Source organism: Engraulis encrasicolus, chromosome 9 (assembly GCF_034702125.1).
Source record: "Engraulis encrasicolus isolate BLACKSEA-1 chromosome 9, IST_EnEncr_1.0, whole genome shotgun sequence".
NCBI lineage: Eukaryota > Metazoa > Chordata > Actinopteri > Clupeiformes > Engraulidae > Engraulis > Engraulis encrasicolus.
The window spans coordinates 33,961,666-33,979,192 of record NC_085865.1 but is presented as its reverse complement, the minus strand read 5'-3'; the positions used below and the strand labels follow the sequence as shown (position 1 = coordinate 33,979,192).

At 44.1% G+C, this 17,527-nt stretch overlaps 1 protein-coding gene across 2 annotated transcripts; it reads left to right on the top strand.

The window, feature by feature from the left end:
- Positions 1 to 5,208: 5,208 nt before the first annotated feature.
- dtx3la (deltex E3 ubiquitin ligase 3L a) lies at positions 5,209 to 9,301 on the top strand. 2 transcript variants are annotated; one of them, XM_063206177.1, is made up of 5 exons: positions 5,209 to 5,309; positions 6,213 to 6,334; positions 6,446 to 6,600; positions 7,696 to 7,910; positions 8,479 to 9,301. In XM_063206177.1, the coding sequence occupies exons 2-5, from the start codon at positions 6,253 to 6,255 to the stop codon at positions 8,546 to 8,548; spliced, it is 522 nt and encodes a 173-aa protein (XP_063062247.1). In that variant the 5' UTR covers positions 5,209 to 5,309; positions 6,213 to 6,252; the 3' UTR covers positions 8,549 to 9,301. The 2 variants fall into 2 exon arrangements, with proteins under 2 accessions (XP_063062247.1, XP_063062248.1); XM_063206178.1 differs by lacking the exon at positions 5,209 to 5,309 and adding an exon at positions 5,876 to 6,050.
- The last annotated feature ends 8,226 nt before the right edge of the window (positions 9,302 to 17,527 follow it).

Below are 17,527 nucleotides of genomic sequence, written 5' to 3'. Positions count from 1 at the left end.
GAGGTGCAAAATTTGGTCCTCAGTACATTGTATGTTTTGGGTGGGGGTCCCTTTCAGATTAATTTGTCCATAGGCCCGGCCAAAGCTGTCAGTGGCTCTGAGAGTTCCCAAAGGGTACCCGCTCACCAAATGAGCAAGGAGATCTGACAGACAGTCTATGCCTCTCTCTGTCTCCTCTTCTATTTCACACTTCTTAATTCTTTTTGACTGAGTCCCTGTCCCTGTCCCTGTCCCTGTCCCTGCCCTCTCTCTCTCTCTCTCTCTCTCTCTCTCTCTCTCTCTCATATAACCGGGTTATGTGAGTGTTTTGAGAAGGAAGCCGTCAGTAACAGGCAGAGGACAGTGGTGATGGCCCTCAAGGTTAATGAGATCTTTACAACAGCAGCAGCAGCAGCAGCAGCAGCAGGTGTGGGATGCTAACAAGGCCTTGTCTCTCTCTCTTTCTTTCTCTCTCTTTAATCGGGGAGGTGGGGAACAGATGAAATGATAGGTGAGGGAGGGAGGGAGAGGGGTAGAATGGAGTAAGGGTGCCTCCTTTATTAGAAAAGGGGGGATTCCCAAGGGCTGTGCCCATCTCCTTATGCAAAGGGCGAATGAGATTGTTTTTTTTCCGGGGCTATTACATGGGCTGTAATGCCCTTTAGGTGAAGGAGTTATGCAATGAATGGGAGGTATGGTGTTCCCGTGATGTGTTGATCATGATGACTGGCGGATAAGCATGGTAGGGTGTCGTGTGATGTTGCGATGCACAGACTGCTTATAACTGCTTGGGCTGATGTTATTCAATTGGAGGGTTTGGGGGGTGGGAGGGGGATACAGTATTACAACAAATGGAAATGTATTAATGCCTTTCATTATGTTTTGTTTGTATTACATTCTTAAGTGGGCTCCATTCATCAGGTTTCTATGTAGACATTGCAATATGCATTTGGTTGTAAATTTGGATTTTTATTCTCCTGTATTTTCTTTCTATTATCATGTGGTCATATGATAAGGTTAATGGGCAGTATTTACAGTAGCACCTTTCTCTTGCAAGCCCTCACTCAAAGCACTTTGTAATATATTCCCCTCCTTCATCCATTCACACACTATAGGCTGCTATGCAAGGGACAAAGCTGCCACCAGAAGCTGTTTGAGGATCAGAGTCTTGCTCAACTCACCTTTACCTCACTGTACACCATTCCCAGAATAACCCTCGTTTTATGTAGACTCTGGGGGGGAAAACCTCAAGGGTTTATGAAAGGTTCCCCGGAGAACATTTACATATGTTGGATGTGTTGGATGGAAAACTGAAGAACCTTGTCAGCGACCGCTTCAGGGCTGACGGTCCACATAGGTTTGATGTAATACAACGAATTAATGTCAACAGATAGGTTAAAAAATGTTCAGACGCAAATCCTGAGACTTCATTGTACGAAAAGCACCAACTTATCATGTCGGAGTTGCGTTTATGGCGAAGCAGTAAAAATGGCAATGTAAAAAAATGGTGACATAGTGGTGGCGATTCCAGTGGTCACGTAAAATGGCAAATTGGAGGGTCTAAAGACTGTTTAAGAACAAAACAAGGCACAAAATTGAAATCAGCACCGCAAAATTATGTAAGGGGCACAACTTCAGTGACATTTCCTTGACTTTACGTGATGCAGGCACACGCTACTCGAAACCAGTCTATGAAAAAGCGCAACTCGGAGAGTAGGCGGTACCCGACTTCGGATGAATATTGTGAATTTGTGCCGACCTTTGGGTTTGTAAGACTTGCATTTTTTAATTCCTCACACTTTTTTGCACCAGAAACAACCAATAAACCTTTTGGGCGCGACCACATAAATAAAGTCCTTTCATCTCTGGGACTATTGTCCAGGCTCTCACTCGCAGGCCCATCCATGCGCCGCGCTGACACTATGCTTCAGTGTGAAAGACATGATGTATTTTCATGTTGTCTAACCGTTTCAGACTGAGCACAGACACATTTGGACACTTTTCGCCTTTGCCCTGTGCTTGCTTGCAGGGTGAATGAGCCATAATGATTCTCAAAGGAACCTTGGGCTTCTTCCAAGAACTTATAAGTTCCTCAGGTTCCCCAACAAACCAGTGGAGAGCACTTTGAGGAAACCTTCAAATTTGTACAGTGTTTGTACACAGTATGTGCCTATGTACTGTATTTTTGCAGGTAAGTGGGTATGTGAGTCCTTTGTGAGGCAGACGGAGAGCAGAGACAAGGAGAAAGCACCCGAAAATGTTACTGAGAACTGGCCTCATGATTCCCAGTTACTACTATATCATCCTTTAACACTTGTCAGCCTTTGCAGCAGTCCTCATCACACAAAACACAGACGCACACACACGCACACGCACACGCACACATAAACACATACACACACACACACACACGCACACGCACACAATGTGCACACACTCGTGCATGCATGCACACACACACACACACACACACACAATGTGCGCACACTCATGCTCGCATGCTCACACACACACAATGTGTGCACACTTGTGCACACAGCCTGAACAATCCTCCCATTACCAAAGCTTGACCTCACAGACATACAGTAGCATAAAAATGCATAGCCCCATAGCAGACCTTATAGAAGGATATCAATTTATGAAAGGCACTCCATGGAGCTGGATTGGCAACTATGCCGGTTGGTGATGGTCTCCCTATCTCTCCACAGTAAGTGTATGGGAGGAGGGGAGGGACAAAAAGCAGACATAGATCACACGTTACAGTCAGCTACTGTAGTCATGCAGGCGCAGCTCAGCTTGGGGGGGGGGGGTTTAAATCAGATCAGCATGCTAAAGGGATGTGGAGTGGAGGGGCAGTTACTGGGTGATGAATCACACTGAACATGGAGGGAGCAGACCAGCAGGGGGGTGGCAAAGTGGTCAGTTGTCTCAGGCATAGTCAGGGAGAGGGGGCTATAAATTGGGATTTCATTACATTGTACTGTATGTATTTGATGGGGGGCCCTTTTCAAATGATTTGTCCAGGGCCAGGCCAAAAGCTGTCGGCGGTACAGAGGGCCAGATCTGTTGACATTAAGCTGACCGCCTGGGGGAAAGTAGAAGGAAAAGAAAAGAAAAAAAAAGAAAAGAAAAAAAAGAGTATTTTAAAGTTAGAGAAAAAACAACCTGAAAATGAAACAGAGAACTTGGCATGAAGAGGCACGGCAGAGAGAGCAAGAGAGAGAGAGACAGAGAGACAGATGGAGAGATGGAGAGCGAGCAAGCGAGCGAGAGAGAGACAGAGAGACAGAGGGAGAGAGAGAGAGAGACAGAGAGAGCGAGAGAGAGAGAGAAACTGAGATAGCTGGATATTTTTGTTTTTTTTAAAAGGTAAACAGAGGAAGTATCTGTCAGCAGGCTGTCATTGGATCTTCTCTTTGTTTTCTCCACCATTTCAGCTGACAGAGCATCGTCTGTATGAGGAAGAAGTTTAAATAACTGCTCTTCTCTTCAGTCTCAAGTCTATGCCCAAGACTTATATCCCTCTGAAACTGCGTGGATTTAAGACTCTGCTGAGGCCATCATTGTGGTGTGTGTGTGTGTGTGTGTGTGTGTGTGTGTGTGTGTGTGTGTGTGTGTGTGTGTGTGTGTGTGTGTGTGTGTGTGTGTGTGTGTGTGTGTGTGTGTGTGTGTGTGTGTGTGTGTGTGTGTGTGTGTGTGTGTGTGTGTGTGTGTATTTTGCTAGATGTATTTTTGTAATGTTTGAGGACTTTGTTTTAGCAAGCCGGGCTTTCAGCCTTGAAGCCTACAAAGGGAAGACACTGCCAGTGCTGCCATGTTGATGTGAGCTACCATCGATTAGAGCTACCAAGCCATTACAAGACACTACAATATAGTGCCTCTAAGGGTTAAGGTCAAGAATAGTGTTTGAGTTTGGGCTATCTTACGTAAAACCCTATTGGTAGTTTATCTCGACGAAGCAGTCCATATTGACAGAACACTGGCATGGACTAGCTTTCTTTGGTGGAAGTCTCTGTCATTTCTCTTGGTCTAATAAATCTTATAAGTCCACTCAGTGTGCTGTGCACACAGACCCAATCCTTAGGATTCCAGAGCATGTAAGGATTTATCTGCAACAAAGCTCCCAAAGACAAGAGATGGGTGGACTGTTTGGAAAAGCTGAAGCTCAGTAAGTAGCCTAGAAGTTTCTTGGCACAAGCATCAGGCCTTGTTATTGAGTAAACATTCAACTTTCTATATTCAACTTCAGTTTCAATTTAACAAATTGCACGCCACTAGGATGTAGAACTCTTAAATGTGCATGTAGCCTAAATCTTGTGTGTGTGTGTGTGTGTGTGTGTGTGTGTGTGTGTGTGTGTGTGTGTGTGTGTGTGTGTGTGTGTGTGTATGTGTGTGTGTGTGTGTGTGTGTGTGTGTGTGTGTGTGTGTGTGTGTGTGTGTGTGTGTGTGTGTGTGTGTGTGTGTGTGTGTGTCAGAGCAGACCAACGGGAATATTGGGCACAAAAATATTGCAGGTCAGGGATGGGCAACTGGCGGCCCAGGGGCCACATGCAGCTGGCCTCCTCACTCTGTGCCACCCAATTATAATAATGATAATAATAGTGAGCAGATTTTTTAAACCACTACTGATTTTTAATCTGAAATTATACTGTTGTTGGCCAACACAGAACACTCCTACTTCTTCCAAACGGCGTCATCAGTCAGTAAGCAGAGGGGCCATGATCTGGAAATACTGATAGGTACCCAAGAATATCTGACTTGGCACCTGAATGCAGCTTACCTTGATTTTGACCTTTAATCTGGACCAGCAAAACGTGACCATGACCAGAGATTTCAAAAGGAAATGACCTTCAAATAGTAATGTGGTATTTCCACAACAACCATTTTATTAACAGATGGGAAAAGCTGCACTATACAAAGATTTCAGATCAAAATAAGGATGGTCTACAACCTTTTTTCTTTTCGGCAGGGGCCATTTTGTATTTTACAGATACTGCCAATAGGGGGCATCACTAACTTGTATGCATTGCTTTTTGGAAACCTTGGAGCCATAGTGAACACCCTGCCAAAAAACGGAAACTTGTCAAAAAGATTATGATTCTTATCATGAAAAATCATGAATTCCCTCCAGAATATTGCCCATCACTAGGCCTGGTGCATGCTCTTCAAATAAAAAAACTAGCTCCTCCCCTTGTCTCCAGTAGAGCGTCTTTTCAAAGATGGCTGAAATCACAAGTTTCATCATCACAAGCCAAGTAATTTTGGAACCACTAACAAATGGGGAGGAGGGGAGCTGGCTCAGTAGTCTTTTCTACCATCTTTGTTCTCCTGTAAGTTCCCCACTTACATTCGGCTTCACTACTGCTGTGATTATTTTCCTTACCCAACTACTGTACCTATTGATGTTATACACAGTATATCATGCTTCTAGTGTCTCTAGTTGCTTCTTGAGGCTTTTAGTGATTGTTAGTAAATTACTTGTTACTTCATGTTTTTTTACACAATCACAGACCATGTTAGTGACAACTTCAGATCAATATCAAGTGATTAGAATGTATAAGTTAACCGCTAGGTCTTACACAATCGGCCTGTTTGGCACCTTTCTGCGAAGCCTTAAGATCTTGACCACCACACCCCCTTCCCTGAAGATAATACCGTACGAAAGTGTTGAGCAAGAGCTTTTGTCAGCCACGCCTGTCTCTGCCTTGGGTGTCTTTCACCTTCACTCTCAGTCACTCACTCAAAACCAGTTTCAGCTATACTTTTGAAGACACTACACCACATGAAGAGCACAAGTCACACAGTTTAATGTGGAGCAGCAGCTACGCCCACTTTGGATCATCTGATGGTGGATCTCATTCATACCCTCTAGCTGCACCTGCTATGGTTATGAGCTAAGAGGGCGTGCCATGGTGTTATGTGTGAGTGAGTGAGTACGGTTTGTGTCTTGGTGTGTATGCACTGTATGTGTGTGTGTGGGTGAGCTTGGTATGTAAGCACCGTCACAGATAGATCACACAAGGAAATACAATTGCATAAGGAAGAAACAAATTCAGAGAATATCTACTCAGGTGAGTTTTGAAAAGGATTTGTATTTTTGTATTTGTATTTTTGTATATTTGTATTTTTTAGATAGTTTTGTAGTCAAAGAGGGGACATTTTTAGGTCAACCTTTGGTTTGGGTTCATTCTGTAGGGTGATTTTAGGATGTCCTTTTCTTTTGTCTCTCTCAGGTGAAGGCTGGTAGCCTCGGTCACTGAAATCTGACAGACCATGGGTGGAGGTCAGAGCAAAGACAAAATGCACTGCAACCGCTACATGAATGGCCAAGGCCCCCTCTCAGTCGAGCAGCAAAGTAAACAAACAAACAAACAAACAACTTCTGACACACACTGCTTTCACACACTTTAACACGCCATGGCAGTCATTTGGTTATGTAGACATTAATGGGATGATTTCCTTACAGTGGAGCAGGACCTGAAGGGACCCAGTGGCAACCAGTCAGTGGGGGACCAGCCAGAGGGATCAATGGCCCTGCAGCATGAGAGAAGGAGTCTGCCAGGCTTCCCCAAAGATGACACTATCAAAATCAATTTCGTCTTTTCGGACGGTATTCAAACGGTAAGGCTGAAGATTATAAAAATACAAAATGCACAAATGCACACATGCACAATCTACTGTAATTGTGATACAGGTACAGGTGTAAGGCAGGTGAATAACCACTAGTACAACAACAACTTCACCTATTATGTCACACTGATCATTGTTATTTCATTGTTTGGAGACGATGAAATGATGTGTTTCACACACCAATTTGTAAATTCTCAAAGTCTGGGGAAAAGTTAAAGTCTGTAGCCTGGATGCTTTCTGTTTACACCTATGACAGTGCGATATAGAGATGCACACTGAACATATCTACTGTAAGTTCTGGTAAATGTAACCTATCGTGTTTGGCATACACAGGAGTAAATGTGTCCACATCCTGCTGGCTGATCAGGTACAGGACAATTTCAGTTAAATGCAAGAAAGATATGCAAGAAAGATGCAATAAAGATTAAAATGAAGTCTGCAGCACTAATTGAATTTCTATTTTTTTATTTAGAGCACTATTTCATCACTAGTGGGTCTCCTTCAAGTGTTGTTGTCTTTAAAATGTTCTAATCTTCTAAAGTAATAGAAATTCAAGCAGGTGCTGTACATTTTAAAACTCTCTACTATGTTTTGTCACGGGACTTAACATTGCCATAATTGGACCGCCACGCAGCTGCAAGCTGACAGAAACCACAAGTCCATGGAACATTCCATACCATGCTATGTTGTTGTTTGTCTGGTTACACCAGTTACTCCTTTTCCGCCACAGGGCAAAACCAGGACAAAGAAAGGCTGATGAACTGAGTACTTAAAATGGCATGCCCCACTTCACATACCTCCAGGATGACTAATCAAACAAGATGAATTGGCCATGATGTTATCTGCATTGTTTGGCAGGCGAACACATAACTTGAGTTATTAGTCAGTGAATGATATGGCTATCCAACACACAGGTGGAGATCATTTTGACATTTCGAAATAACTTTGATCATCCTAAATCACCTAAAACTGGAGAGGTTTAATCTTATTTTGATCCAGAGAATGAACAAAACATGTGTGTCCGTGTACATGCAGTGCATTTAAGCTTCTGGTCTCAACTGTGCATCTGTTTTTCTCATCCAAAAGGAAGCTCATCCCAGGCCAGGGGAGAAGTTTCACGGGCTGCAGACGGCTGCCTACTTGCCTCAGAACACCAAGGGGACAGCAGTGGTCAAACTGCTGGAGAGGGCTTTTCAGCAGAGGATGCTCTTCACCGTGGCAACCAACAGTGATGGGGAGGAGGCCGTGGTGCCTACAGACGTGCCCCTAAAGACCATCGGAGACGAGTCTGGACCGGAGAGGTAACAGTGCATGACACTGGCATAACTGACATGTGGCATGGTCATGGCTGTCTTTGTTTTTATACTGTTTTTAGACAGAGCAGCAACCACCCACCTTTGTGCTTTGTTCGACAACCATCCCCAAACTGCACTACAAATTCCCCACCCACAGTGTTGACAAATAGAGATGCTGTGCAGCTGCACATCATCATGACATAACTGGCATATGACACAATGACATAAATGTCATTTTTACTGTAGAGCTCTACTGTTTAGACAGCAATCAGAGAGCTCTGTGCCTTATCTGACCACCATCCCCAATCTAAGCTGTATGCACTTCGCTCCCCTCCCCCACCCAAACCCAGGATCCCCATACACAAGACAATTAAATATCCTCACATTCTTGGATTCATTGATCTTATGCAGGACTTCACATTAGTATGCTACTGCTGATAGTAGTGATTTTGAGGCTGACATTTCTGGAATGATCCACATTAGTAGATTTTCAGCTGAAAAATGAAAAAAAAAGAGTAGCATTTTGCTTGTCATTAGTTTGCCGACATTTATTTTTCTCTATGCTTGTTCTTAGCCTTCGGTATCCAGATTCCAACTACCTGAACGATGTAGTCAAAGTTCTGAAGGCCAAGGGGATCAAGTGACTGCAGAACAGACCACTCAATCGAATGGAATGCGCTGTACAGAATGGAATGGAATTGAATGGAACTTAGGTGACATAGTTAAAAGGACTCGATTATGTCACTGCTTTTGTAGGGAACTAGGCATTGAAACAAACAAACCACCAAATCACGGTACCAGTTTGGGTGTGTCATGAATCACAAATGTTAGGCTGTTGTGGTGAGCCTCACAGTCTAGTTACTGTGTCAAATATACACACAGGTATTGGATTCATTATGGTTTTGTATATACTATGTATAGAATATCTGTATAAAATCGTGTGTGTGTGTGTGTGTGTGTGTGTGTGTGTGTGTGTGTGTGTGTGTGTGTGTGTGTGTGTGTGTGTGTGTGTGTGTGTGTGTGTGTGTGTGTGTGTGTGTGTGTGTGTGTGTGTGTGTGCGTGCGCGCGCGCGTGACAGAGAAAGAAACTGTCTGTAGCCTATTTGTAATGATTTACTAAATTATCTACTTGCATTATAAAATATTATTTATGTTCATTTAGTTCACTATGCTAAGCATGTTCAAAACAGAAGGTTCATTTGTCAATACAAATACAATGAATGTAAGATTTGTCAACAAGTTTTAAATTAAAGTAAAAAAAAAAAAATCAAAGCATCATATGGGCAATCTATGTTTCACCAATACTGTGAGTATCCAATACTGTGCGTATCTATGTTTCACCAATACTGTACTGTGCATGTCCACTGCATCCTACTCTTGAATGGAGTTTCAGTCCTCTAAAGGTTCAGAGCAGCTGCTTGGCCACTCCCTCTACAAGCATCACCCATTCCACCTGAGTTTGGAGGCTATACCCCCCCTACACACACACACACACACACACACACACACACACACACACACACACACACACACACACACACACACACACACACACACACACACACACACACACACACACACACACACACACACACACACACACACACACACACCACCACCACCACCAACATCCCTCCTTACACACACGCGCACACGCACGCGCACACACACGTAATTACACTTGCTCTTTTGTTTTACAATATTTTTAAAGCCCATGTTAATATGCATGGAACTGCATGTACTGTGTTGTAAGTTGTATATGTACAACAAGAATAGCCGACTCAAAGGGAATATGGCATACAAGCTCAGGTCAAAGATATAGATCACAACATTGATGTATGATCTTGTGTGTCATATTTATTATATCACAAATGTGAAAATTGGACCAATTGGAGATTTTAAACATTTACAGTAAAGTGCATACATCTACATTCACACTGTAGATCAATATATAATGTAACAGGGATGTTCTTCACCAGAGGTATCTTAAAGGACCATTTCAGTCAATTTCAATATGCTGTTGTATTGCTCACGCTACCCTTGACTTGTCAGTACCCGGTGATGCCACATTTTTCGGCTCATCCCTTTCCGAGATATGAGCTATTCTAATGGGGGCAGCGTTGTTTTACTCTTTTTTTTATTAACATAGGCCTACTCCAAATATTTTCCCAAAAGGTACCACTGTTTGCTAGTTGTCTGCTGATGTTGCATAACCTTTTCAATGTTTTTGGGAATAATAAAAATGTTTTTTTTTTTAATTTAAACAAACAGCTGCCCCCATCGCAATGACCAGGATCTCGGAAAAGGCTGAAAAAACCTCAGGTACCGACAAGTCCAGGGTAGTGTGAGAATTACAACTGAATTTGAAATTGACTGAAGTTATCCTTTAACAGTTTACCATGTACTTGATACTCTGCAAAAATGTTCATGGGGAAGTAACTCATTTTCCCCTGAGGACTGTGTCATGTAGTGCTTGTCATGCAATTGTTTTTTTTGTTTTTTTAGAAAGATATGTTGTGTTTTTTGTGCTTTTATTTGAGATAGAACAGTAGAGAGAGACAAGGAAGGATCAGAATATGACATTGGGCTTGAATCCGACCCAAATCCCTGGTGGTACAACTTCCACTGAGCCATCGTGCTCCTTTCATTTGTGTTTTACGCACAAAATAATGTTGTTTTGAAAAATCTACATAATTTCTTTGGTAAGAAAAGTCATCAACACAATCAAGGGTGTTTAGATTTTATTGTCAGCAGATTTTTTTGCCCCTCTTTCCTGTTAGTGTGTGTGTGTGTGTGTGTGTGTGTGTGTGTGTGTGTGTGTGTGTGTGTGTGTGTGTGTGTGTGTGTGTGTGTGTGTGTGTGTGTGTGTGTGTGTGTGTGTGTGTGTGTGTGTGTGTGTGTGTGTGTGTGTGTGTGTGTGTGTGTCTGAGAGAGAGCTCGAGCTCCAGTCTCTCTCTGCCTTGCCCTGTAAGCTTTGAGCTTATTGTTATTTTTCCCCATCTGCCCGTTATGCGTCCAAATAGCAGAGTGTGAACTTTCCTGTCGATGACGGAAGCCTTTCTGTCCTCCTCAAACTGAATTACTTCCCGGGCCTCACACAGACAATAAAGTCTAATCGCATTCCCGAGGACCATTAGAGGGGCCTTTGTCATCTCCACGGACGCCCTTAAACCACTTTCTCCTGGACGCCGCGCGCCGACTCATTCGTCCAGACTGGCAGGCCCGTTGGTGCTGGTGACAGCTACGCAATCCACATCACCCCACAGCCTAACCTACCCCACCTCACAGCCTACCCCCCTCCTCACAGCCTACCCCTCCTCACAGCCTACCCCTTCACCTCACAGGCTAACCCCCCCAACCCTACCCTTCATCCCCATTCTCCCCCTCCCCTCATGGCTCCCCTCCTCCCCTACACTCGTTGTCTCCAAGTACTACCCCTCTACACACACACACGAACAAGCGACACACACACACACACACACACACACACACACACACACACACACACACACACACACACACACACACACACACACACACACACACACGCAATCCGCCACCCCCCATCCATCTGAATCATCCCCTTTCCTGCCCATCCACGCACACACCACCCTGTCATCTTCAGCAAGCCTAACACACACACACACACACACACACACAACCACACACACACACAACCACATCCCCGTTCCTTCTCACCATTCATGACCCTCTTTATGTACACACACCACACACACACACACGCATGCGCATCCACACACACACACACACGCATGCGCATCCACACACACACACACACGCATGCACATCCACACACACACACTCATGCATGCATGCACACACACACACACACACACACACACACACACACACACACACACACACACACACACACACACACACACACACACACACACACACACACACACACACACACACACACAGCTGCCAGCTATCGAATCATACACCTCCCACCCCATCTGAATCATACCCATTCCCTCATCACCCTTCACAATAGTGTCCATACCCAGTCATCTTAACCCTCCCCCCCACACACACACACACACACCCACACATACACATATAGGCTATACATATACACACACACTAACATCCATCACTACTCAATCTGCCAGCATTGCCCCCATCACTACACCCCACTACTCCCCCACTCCAGTCTCCCCCTCACAGCTGTCCAAGAGGAGTGACCAGCCCAGTCCCTGTCCAGTCCAGTCCCTGTCCAGTCTCGGCTTGCCTCGCCTTGCCTTGTGAAGGTAACACGTGTACACACGGCCGACTCACATGCTAGATATTGCTTTAGTGCCATGGAGGGTGGATAATATTGACTCGGTGGTTTGGTGCTGCGTGTTGTTCGAGGCAATGGTGTGGGTGTGTATGTGTGTGTGCGTGTGAAAGTAAAGTACAGCGTAAAATGTGGCTTTCCAGCCATTGCGGAAAGTTCTTCACAGTCGTGGCTACACTATAGCAGGAAAGACAACAGAAGGGGACAAAGAGGTCAGTTGTCTCGGACCCGGGGGGTGGGGGGGTGGGTTGGGGAGGTGTCCAGAACAGAATTGGGTCCGTATTAAATGGTGTGTATTGGGGGGGGCTTTCAGGTGATTTTGTCTAGGGTCTGGGCAGTGCTGTCATCGGCACTGCCTCTAGGCCCTTGAGTAGGATGGCTAATGCACTGGCCTGGCAGTGAGGACAAGAGGTACCTGTATTGCCTCTGCAGAGACAGGCCAGCGGCTATATTAATCTGGTACTGTGGAGTAACATGACAAACAACATTTCCTGCGAATCTGAACCCCACGCATGCAGCTGTGAGGCGTGAACAAACTTGAGCCGTCCATTTCAAAACAGCTTGTGTCACCGGCGAACTGCAAGATGCTGCTTGGAAAATGCTTTTCTGATGAAAGTCAGACTGGTTGAAACATTTTATGTCAGACAGATTTTGCCTGTTAACAAAGTTGTGCTGTTCACGAGATCACTTACAATAGAATGTCAACGTAAAACGACTTTTTAACATTAAATTAGTTCAAATGATTCTATATCTATCGAATCATTTTCTACAATCATATCAAATATGAATGTGTATACATTGATAAATAGGCCTATACAACATCAACAATTACAATTAGAAATTAGTTCAATAGATTAATACTTCATTTAGTTAACGTGTAAACGGGCCCCAAACATTGTGGAACAGTAAGTGGAGTAGCCTTCATGTGACTAGCTCTTAAGAGACATGTGGTCACAACATGTGGTCAGTCCAACTGCATAGCAGCTCAGCTCTAAGCACTCTGTGAAGTGCAGTGCAGTACGCTAAACTAACTACTGCCTCCCATTGGAGATCTAGTTTTCTCCTTCATTTACTTTGCACTCCAGTGCCTTTCTCCTCTCTCTCTCTCTCTCTCTCTCCCTGTTCTTCACAGTTTTCTGTTCTCTCTCTCTCTCTCTCTCTCTCTCTCTCTCTCTCTCTCTCTCTCTCTCTCTCTCTCTCTCCCTCTCTCCCTGTTCTTCACAGTTTTCTGTTCTCTCTCTCTCTCTCTCTCTCTCTCTCTCTCTCTCTCTCTCTCTCTCTCTCTCTCTTCTCCTTCTCACTCTCTCTCTGTCTCTCTCTCTCTTCTCCTTCTCACTCTCTCTCTGTTCCTCACACGGGGCCTAAACGGTTTGCTGTTTCCTGTGCTGCGTTTGATGAATGGGCTGGAAAGCTGCTTTCATTAAGCCCTTTAATTTGGAGCACAATTAGACTTGATCCTTTTTAGAAGACAAAGCAAATTCAGGAGCTGTTAATTAAAAGCGCAGACTCACTGGGTGTCGAAGATGGATGTCGCCGGCTCTCCCTCTCACACTCACAGTTCATGACCAAACAACAAAAGTCAACTTTTCTTCCCCTTCCACTGGTGGAAACTCTTCCGTTCTGTTCACTCTTCACTCTTGCCGTTACCTTCTCAATGGGAATTGTGCAATCTTTCTGTTTTTTCCCCCAAAGGTTGTCTCCAAGTGGTGTTACACATTCATATGGTTGATATGTGAAAGAAGCTGGTTACTGTTTTACCTATCAAAAAAGAAACAGTTTTAAAGATGTTGACAGCATTCTATGACACATTACTTTCCCTTTAACTGCTAACAGGATGATCGTAGTAATTACATAGGGCCGCTTACAGCTTTGGCCAGGCCAGGGACAAAGTCATCTGAAAGGAGTCCTTCACTCAATACATACAGTGTATGGAGATCCAATTCTGCCCGACCATGCCCGGGATAACTAACCATTTTGTCCCCCCCTGTCGGCTTCCCTGGTATTACAGCATGTCTGCCTAGCAGGGAAACTGACAAGAGGGGACAAAGGACCAGGAAGAGAGGGGGCTCAGAATTGGGTTTTAATTACATTATATGTACGTATTGGATGGGGGGCCCTTTCAAATGGCTTTGACCCAGGCCCAGCAAAATCTGTCAGTGTCCCTGCTGCCTAGTGTCCTATAACAACTTGACCTCCACGTGACCTCACTGGGCTCTTGCTTCCACATCACATCCACATCTTGCTGCCAGTCTTGCTTCCCCAGGGGTATTGTGCTCAGGCATTCTCCATGACCACCTATATCAACGCAGACAAACAAGTCACCAGGACCCCTGGTGAATTATTGATTGCTGCTATGGAGATTATTAAACCTGCTTTATCACCCTTGGGAAATACTCTAGCTCTTCATGGAGCGGTTGGCCGTAGGCAGTATAATGTGTACACACATACGTGCTGTTCAGGGCTCTAAATTAACTTTTTCCACCACCAGCCAATTTGGCTAGTGGACATTTTTTCTTACCAGCCAAACAGAAGTTCAACTAGCCATTTTTTTTTAATCTCGCCAAAATAAACTATGCATTAGGCTAGTTATTTTTTTTCTAATTAAATGGTCATTTTGTCCAACTGTTTCTACAACACAGATACACTATAGGCCTGCATAGGCTACTGTGTGTGTGTGTGTGTGTGTGTGTGTGTGTGTGTGTGTGTGTGTGTGTGTGTGTGTGTGTGTGTGTGTGTGCGTGTGCTGTCCAATAACTGCACTAAGGAACTTTTGACCCTTGACCACTGGACATAGGCTACTTGTCTTTCCTACTTACCACAAGCAAAGACTGTGATCTGTCGGAGCTGGCCCAGTTACTGGGGAACCTCTTTGTGTGTGTGTGTGTGTGTGTGTGTGTGTGTGTGTGTGTGTGTGTGTGTGTGTGTGTGTGTGTGTGTGTGTGTGTGTGTGTGTAGTGTGTGTGTGTGCTTGCCTAAAACACTTAGGCCTACCTGTACTTTACTGTGACATTGTAAGAATGTTCATCCCCTATCATACTCTGTACACTGCCTACTTCTACATACTATACTATATCATAGATGTATCCATCAACACTTGTTGTCTACCTTAACTGACAGAGTATGTTTTTTCTGCTTTGGTCTATCCCAACTCACAGAATGTCTTTTTGCACAATTACCTTTTCTACATTTATCTCTATTATTTTATTTTATTTTCCCCACCCTGATGACTATTCCTGTGTTTATTTTTGTCTTGAAATGTCCATGTGGGCTTTTGTGTATTTATGTAAGCTACTGGATACCTGAATTTCCCCCTGGGGATCAATAAAGTTACTCTACTCTACTACTCTACTATATGCCTACATAATAATTAAGCATATTATAGGCCTAGGCTATATATTTTTTCATTATTTTTTAACTTCTGCTTTATTTTTTACTTTCATTACTTAGGCCTAATTAATTTGATTAGTTTTTGTTCAATTCCTCTGAAAACAGCTGAATCACATCGCACAAGCCACTCACATAACAGACCTTTAACATACAGTAACCAAGCACACGGCCAAACACTACAAAACCTCACATACGCACACACCCCAAGGAAGGAGAAGAGATGAGAGGAGAGAGGAGGAGCTCTTCTCTACCATGCGCAACAAAATGACAAGAAGCCTAGTTTAATTAAAAGTAAATAATATCTCGGGAATCTTCGCTTCCTTTGTTAGGCCTACTTCCACAGCTTCGTCGTTGGTTGCTTTTTTTTTCTTTCCGATGGCGTGGGCTTTCCAACTTAGTTGCGCCACGACTCTGAACATTTCAGAAGACAACTGAACTGACAGCTACGGTCACACTACTCTGACAGTCGGCTCTCCTCCTCTGCCCTGGTCGCTATTTCGTTCCACAACCACTCATTTTTAACGTCACTATTTACAATTACTACTAGCATTCACCAACACACAGAACCTTGCTCTAACCCCCGCCACATTCTCATCACTCGCACAAAACATAGTCTACACAACAGAAGTAGCGCTATGCATAATCTGCGTAAGTCCTGTTATTGAAACGGTCAGGGTTTCGCTGCTTCAAAAATGCAGCTCATATAGTAATAATAGCAGTAGTGACGTTAAAAGGGTTGTAGCGAAAGCGACGAGAGCATAGGAGGAGAGCTGCCTGTCAGAATAGTGTGAGCGCAGCTTAGCTGACAGAAGGCTGGTCGTCTGAAATGTTTTCAATCCTGGCGCGCGCAACAGCATGGAGTTGACGCTCGATGCACTGGAAAGCCCACGGTGGGAGGCTACTTCGTGACGCTAGTGTCCATGGGTAATGTAGGAAATCTCGCCCTATAACGTTCGTCAGAGCAGCGGTTTACCGTTCATAAGTTACTGTACTCGGGCGCTACTAGCCAAATTGGCGGGTAGGTATTTTTTTCTACTAGCCAAAATTAATTTTCACCCGTGTTTGGCGTGTTGGCGTGTGTTAATTTAGAGCCCTGGTGCTGTTGTTTTAAGAGATTAATATCAAATGTTGTCTGTTTGTCTAACTAGGGGCAAACAGTGTGTGAGAAGGTCAAGAGATGAGAGCAGATCATAACATTACATCACTTCCTGTTTGTGGGTTGAATCATGCGAGTGCATGAAATATAAAAATGAATCTCAAAGTCATCTGGGAGCATTGTGGAATTGAAATATCAAGGAAGTAAAGTCTAGAGCAGTGGTTCTCAAACTGTGGGCCGGGCCTCATTGGTAGGCAGTGTTGCCAGATTTGTCTGACCATTTCCAACCCAAAAGGTGCTCAAAAAACTAGCCTCACACACCATCCTACGTACCTCCGGAGACTTGGCTCCGCACTACGTCTGGTACCTGTTTTCTATGGAGCGATCATAGAGGTAGAAAATAACACTAGAGGTGACACGGCAATTTGCGACAGCACTGGGAAATGGCACATGGAGCTTCCCAACTTCCGTAGGTAGTGTAGGCACCTTCAGTCAATGCAAGTCAATGGAGAACACGCCAACCCCTGTCAAAAAATTTACTAAAACTGTGTGAATATGAAGTAACACATTAATCTAGTGTTATTTTCTGCCTCTATGGGAGCAATGTTGAGCAGCAGGATTTGACAAATGGTCCTACGTTGTAATTTTATCCTACGGTAGGATGTTCTGTCAGACATGTCTGTTAAACGGTCCTACATCGCCAAAGATAGACGTCAGACATGTTTGTTCAACAACTTATCCTGATTTTTCCGAAAATTTCCTTCCCACTTCCTGCAATCGCTTCAGATTAAACAACCTCAAGGCCATGAATACGTATATGGGATGGTCAGGATCAGG

Bases quoted from the DNA above. Each gene is read 5' to 3' on its own strand.
- dtx3la (XM_063206177.1), top strand. From the start codon at position 6,253: ATGGGTGGAGGTCAGAGCAAAGACAAAATGCACTGCAACCGCTACATG. The intron at 6,601-7,695 runs GTAAGGCTGAAG...CTCATCCAAAAG, and splicing joins TTTCGGACGGTATTCAAACG to GAAGCTCATCCCAGGCCAGG. The intron at 7,911-8,478 runs GTAACAGTGCAT...GCTTGTTCTTAG, and splicing joins GACGAGTCTGGACCGGAGAG to CCTTCGGTATCCAGATTCCA.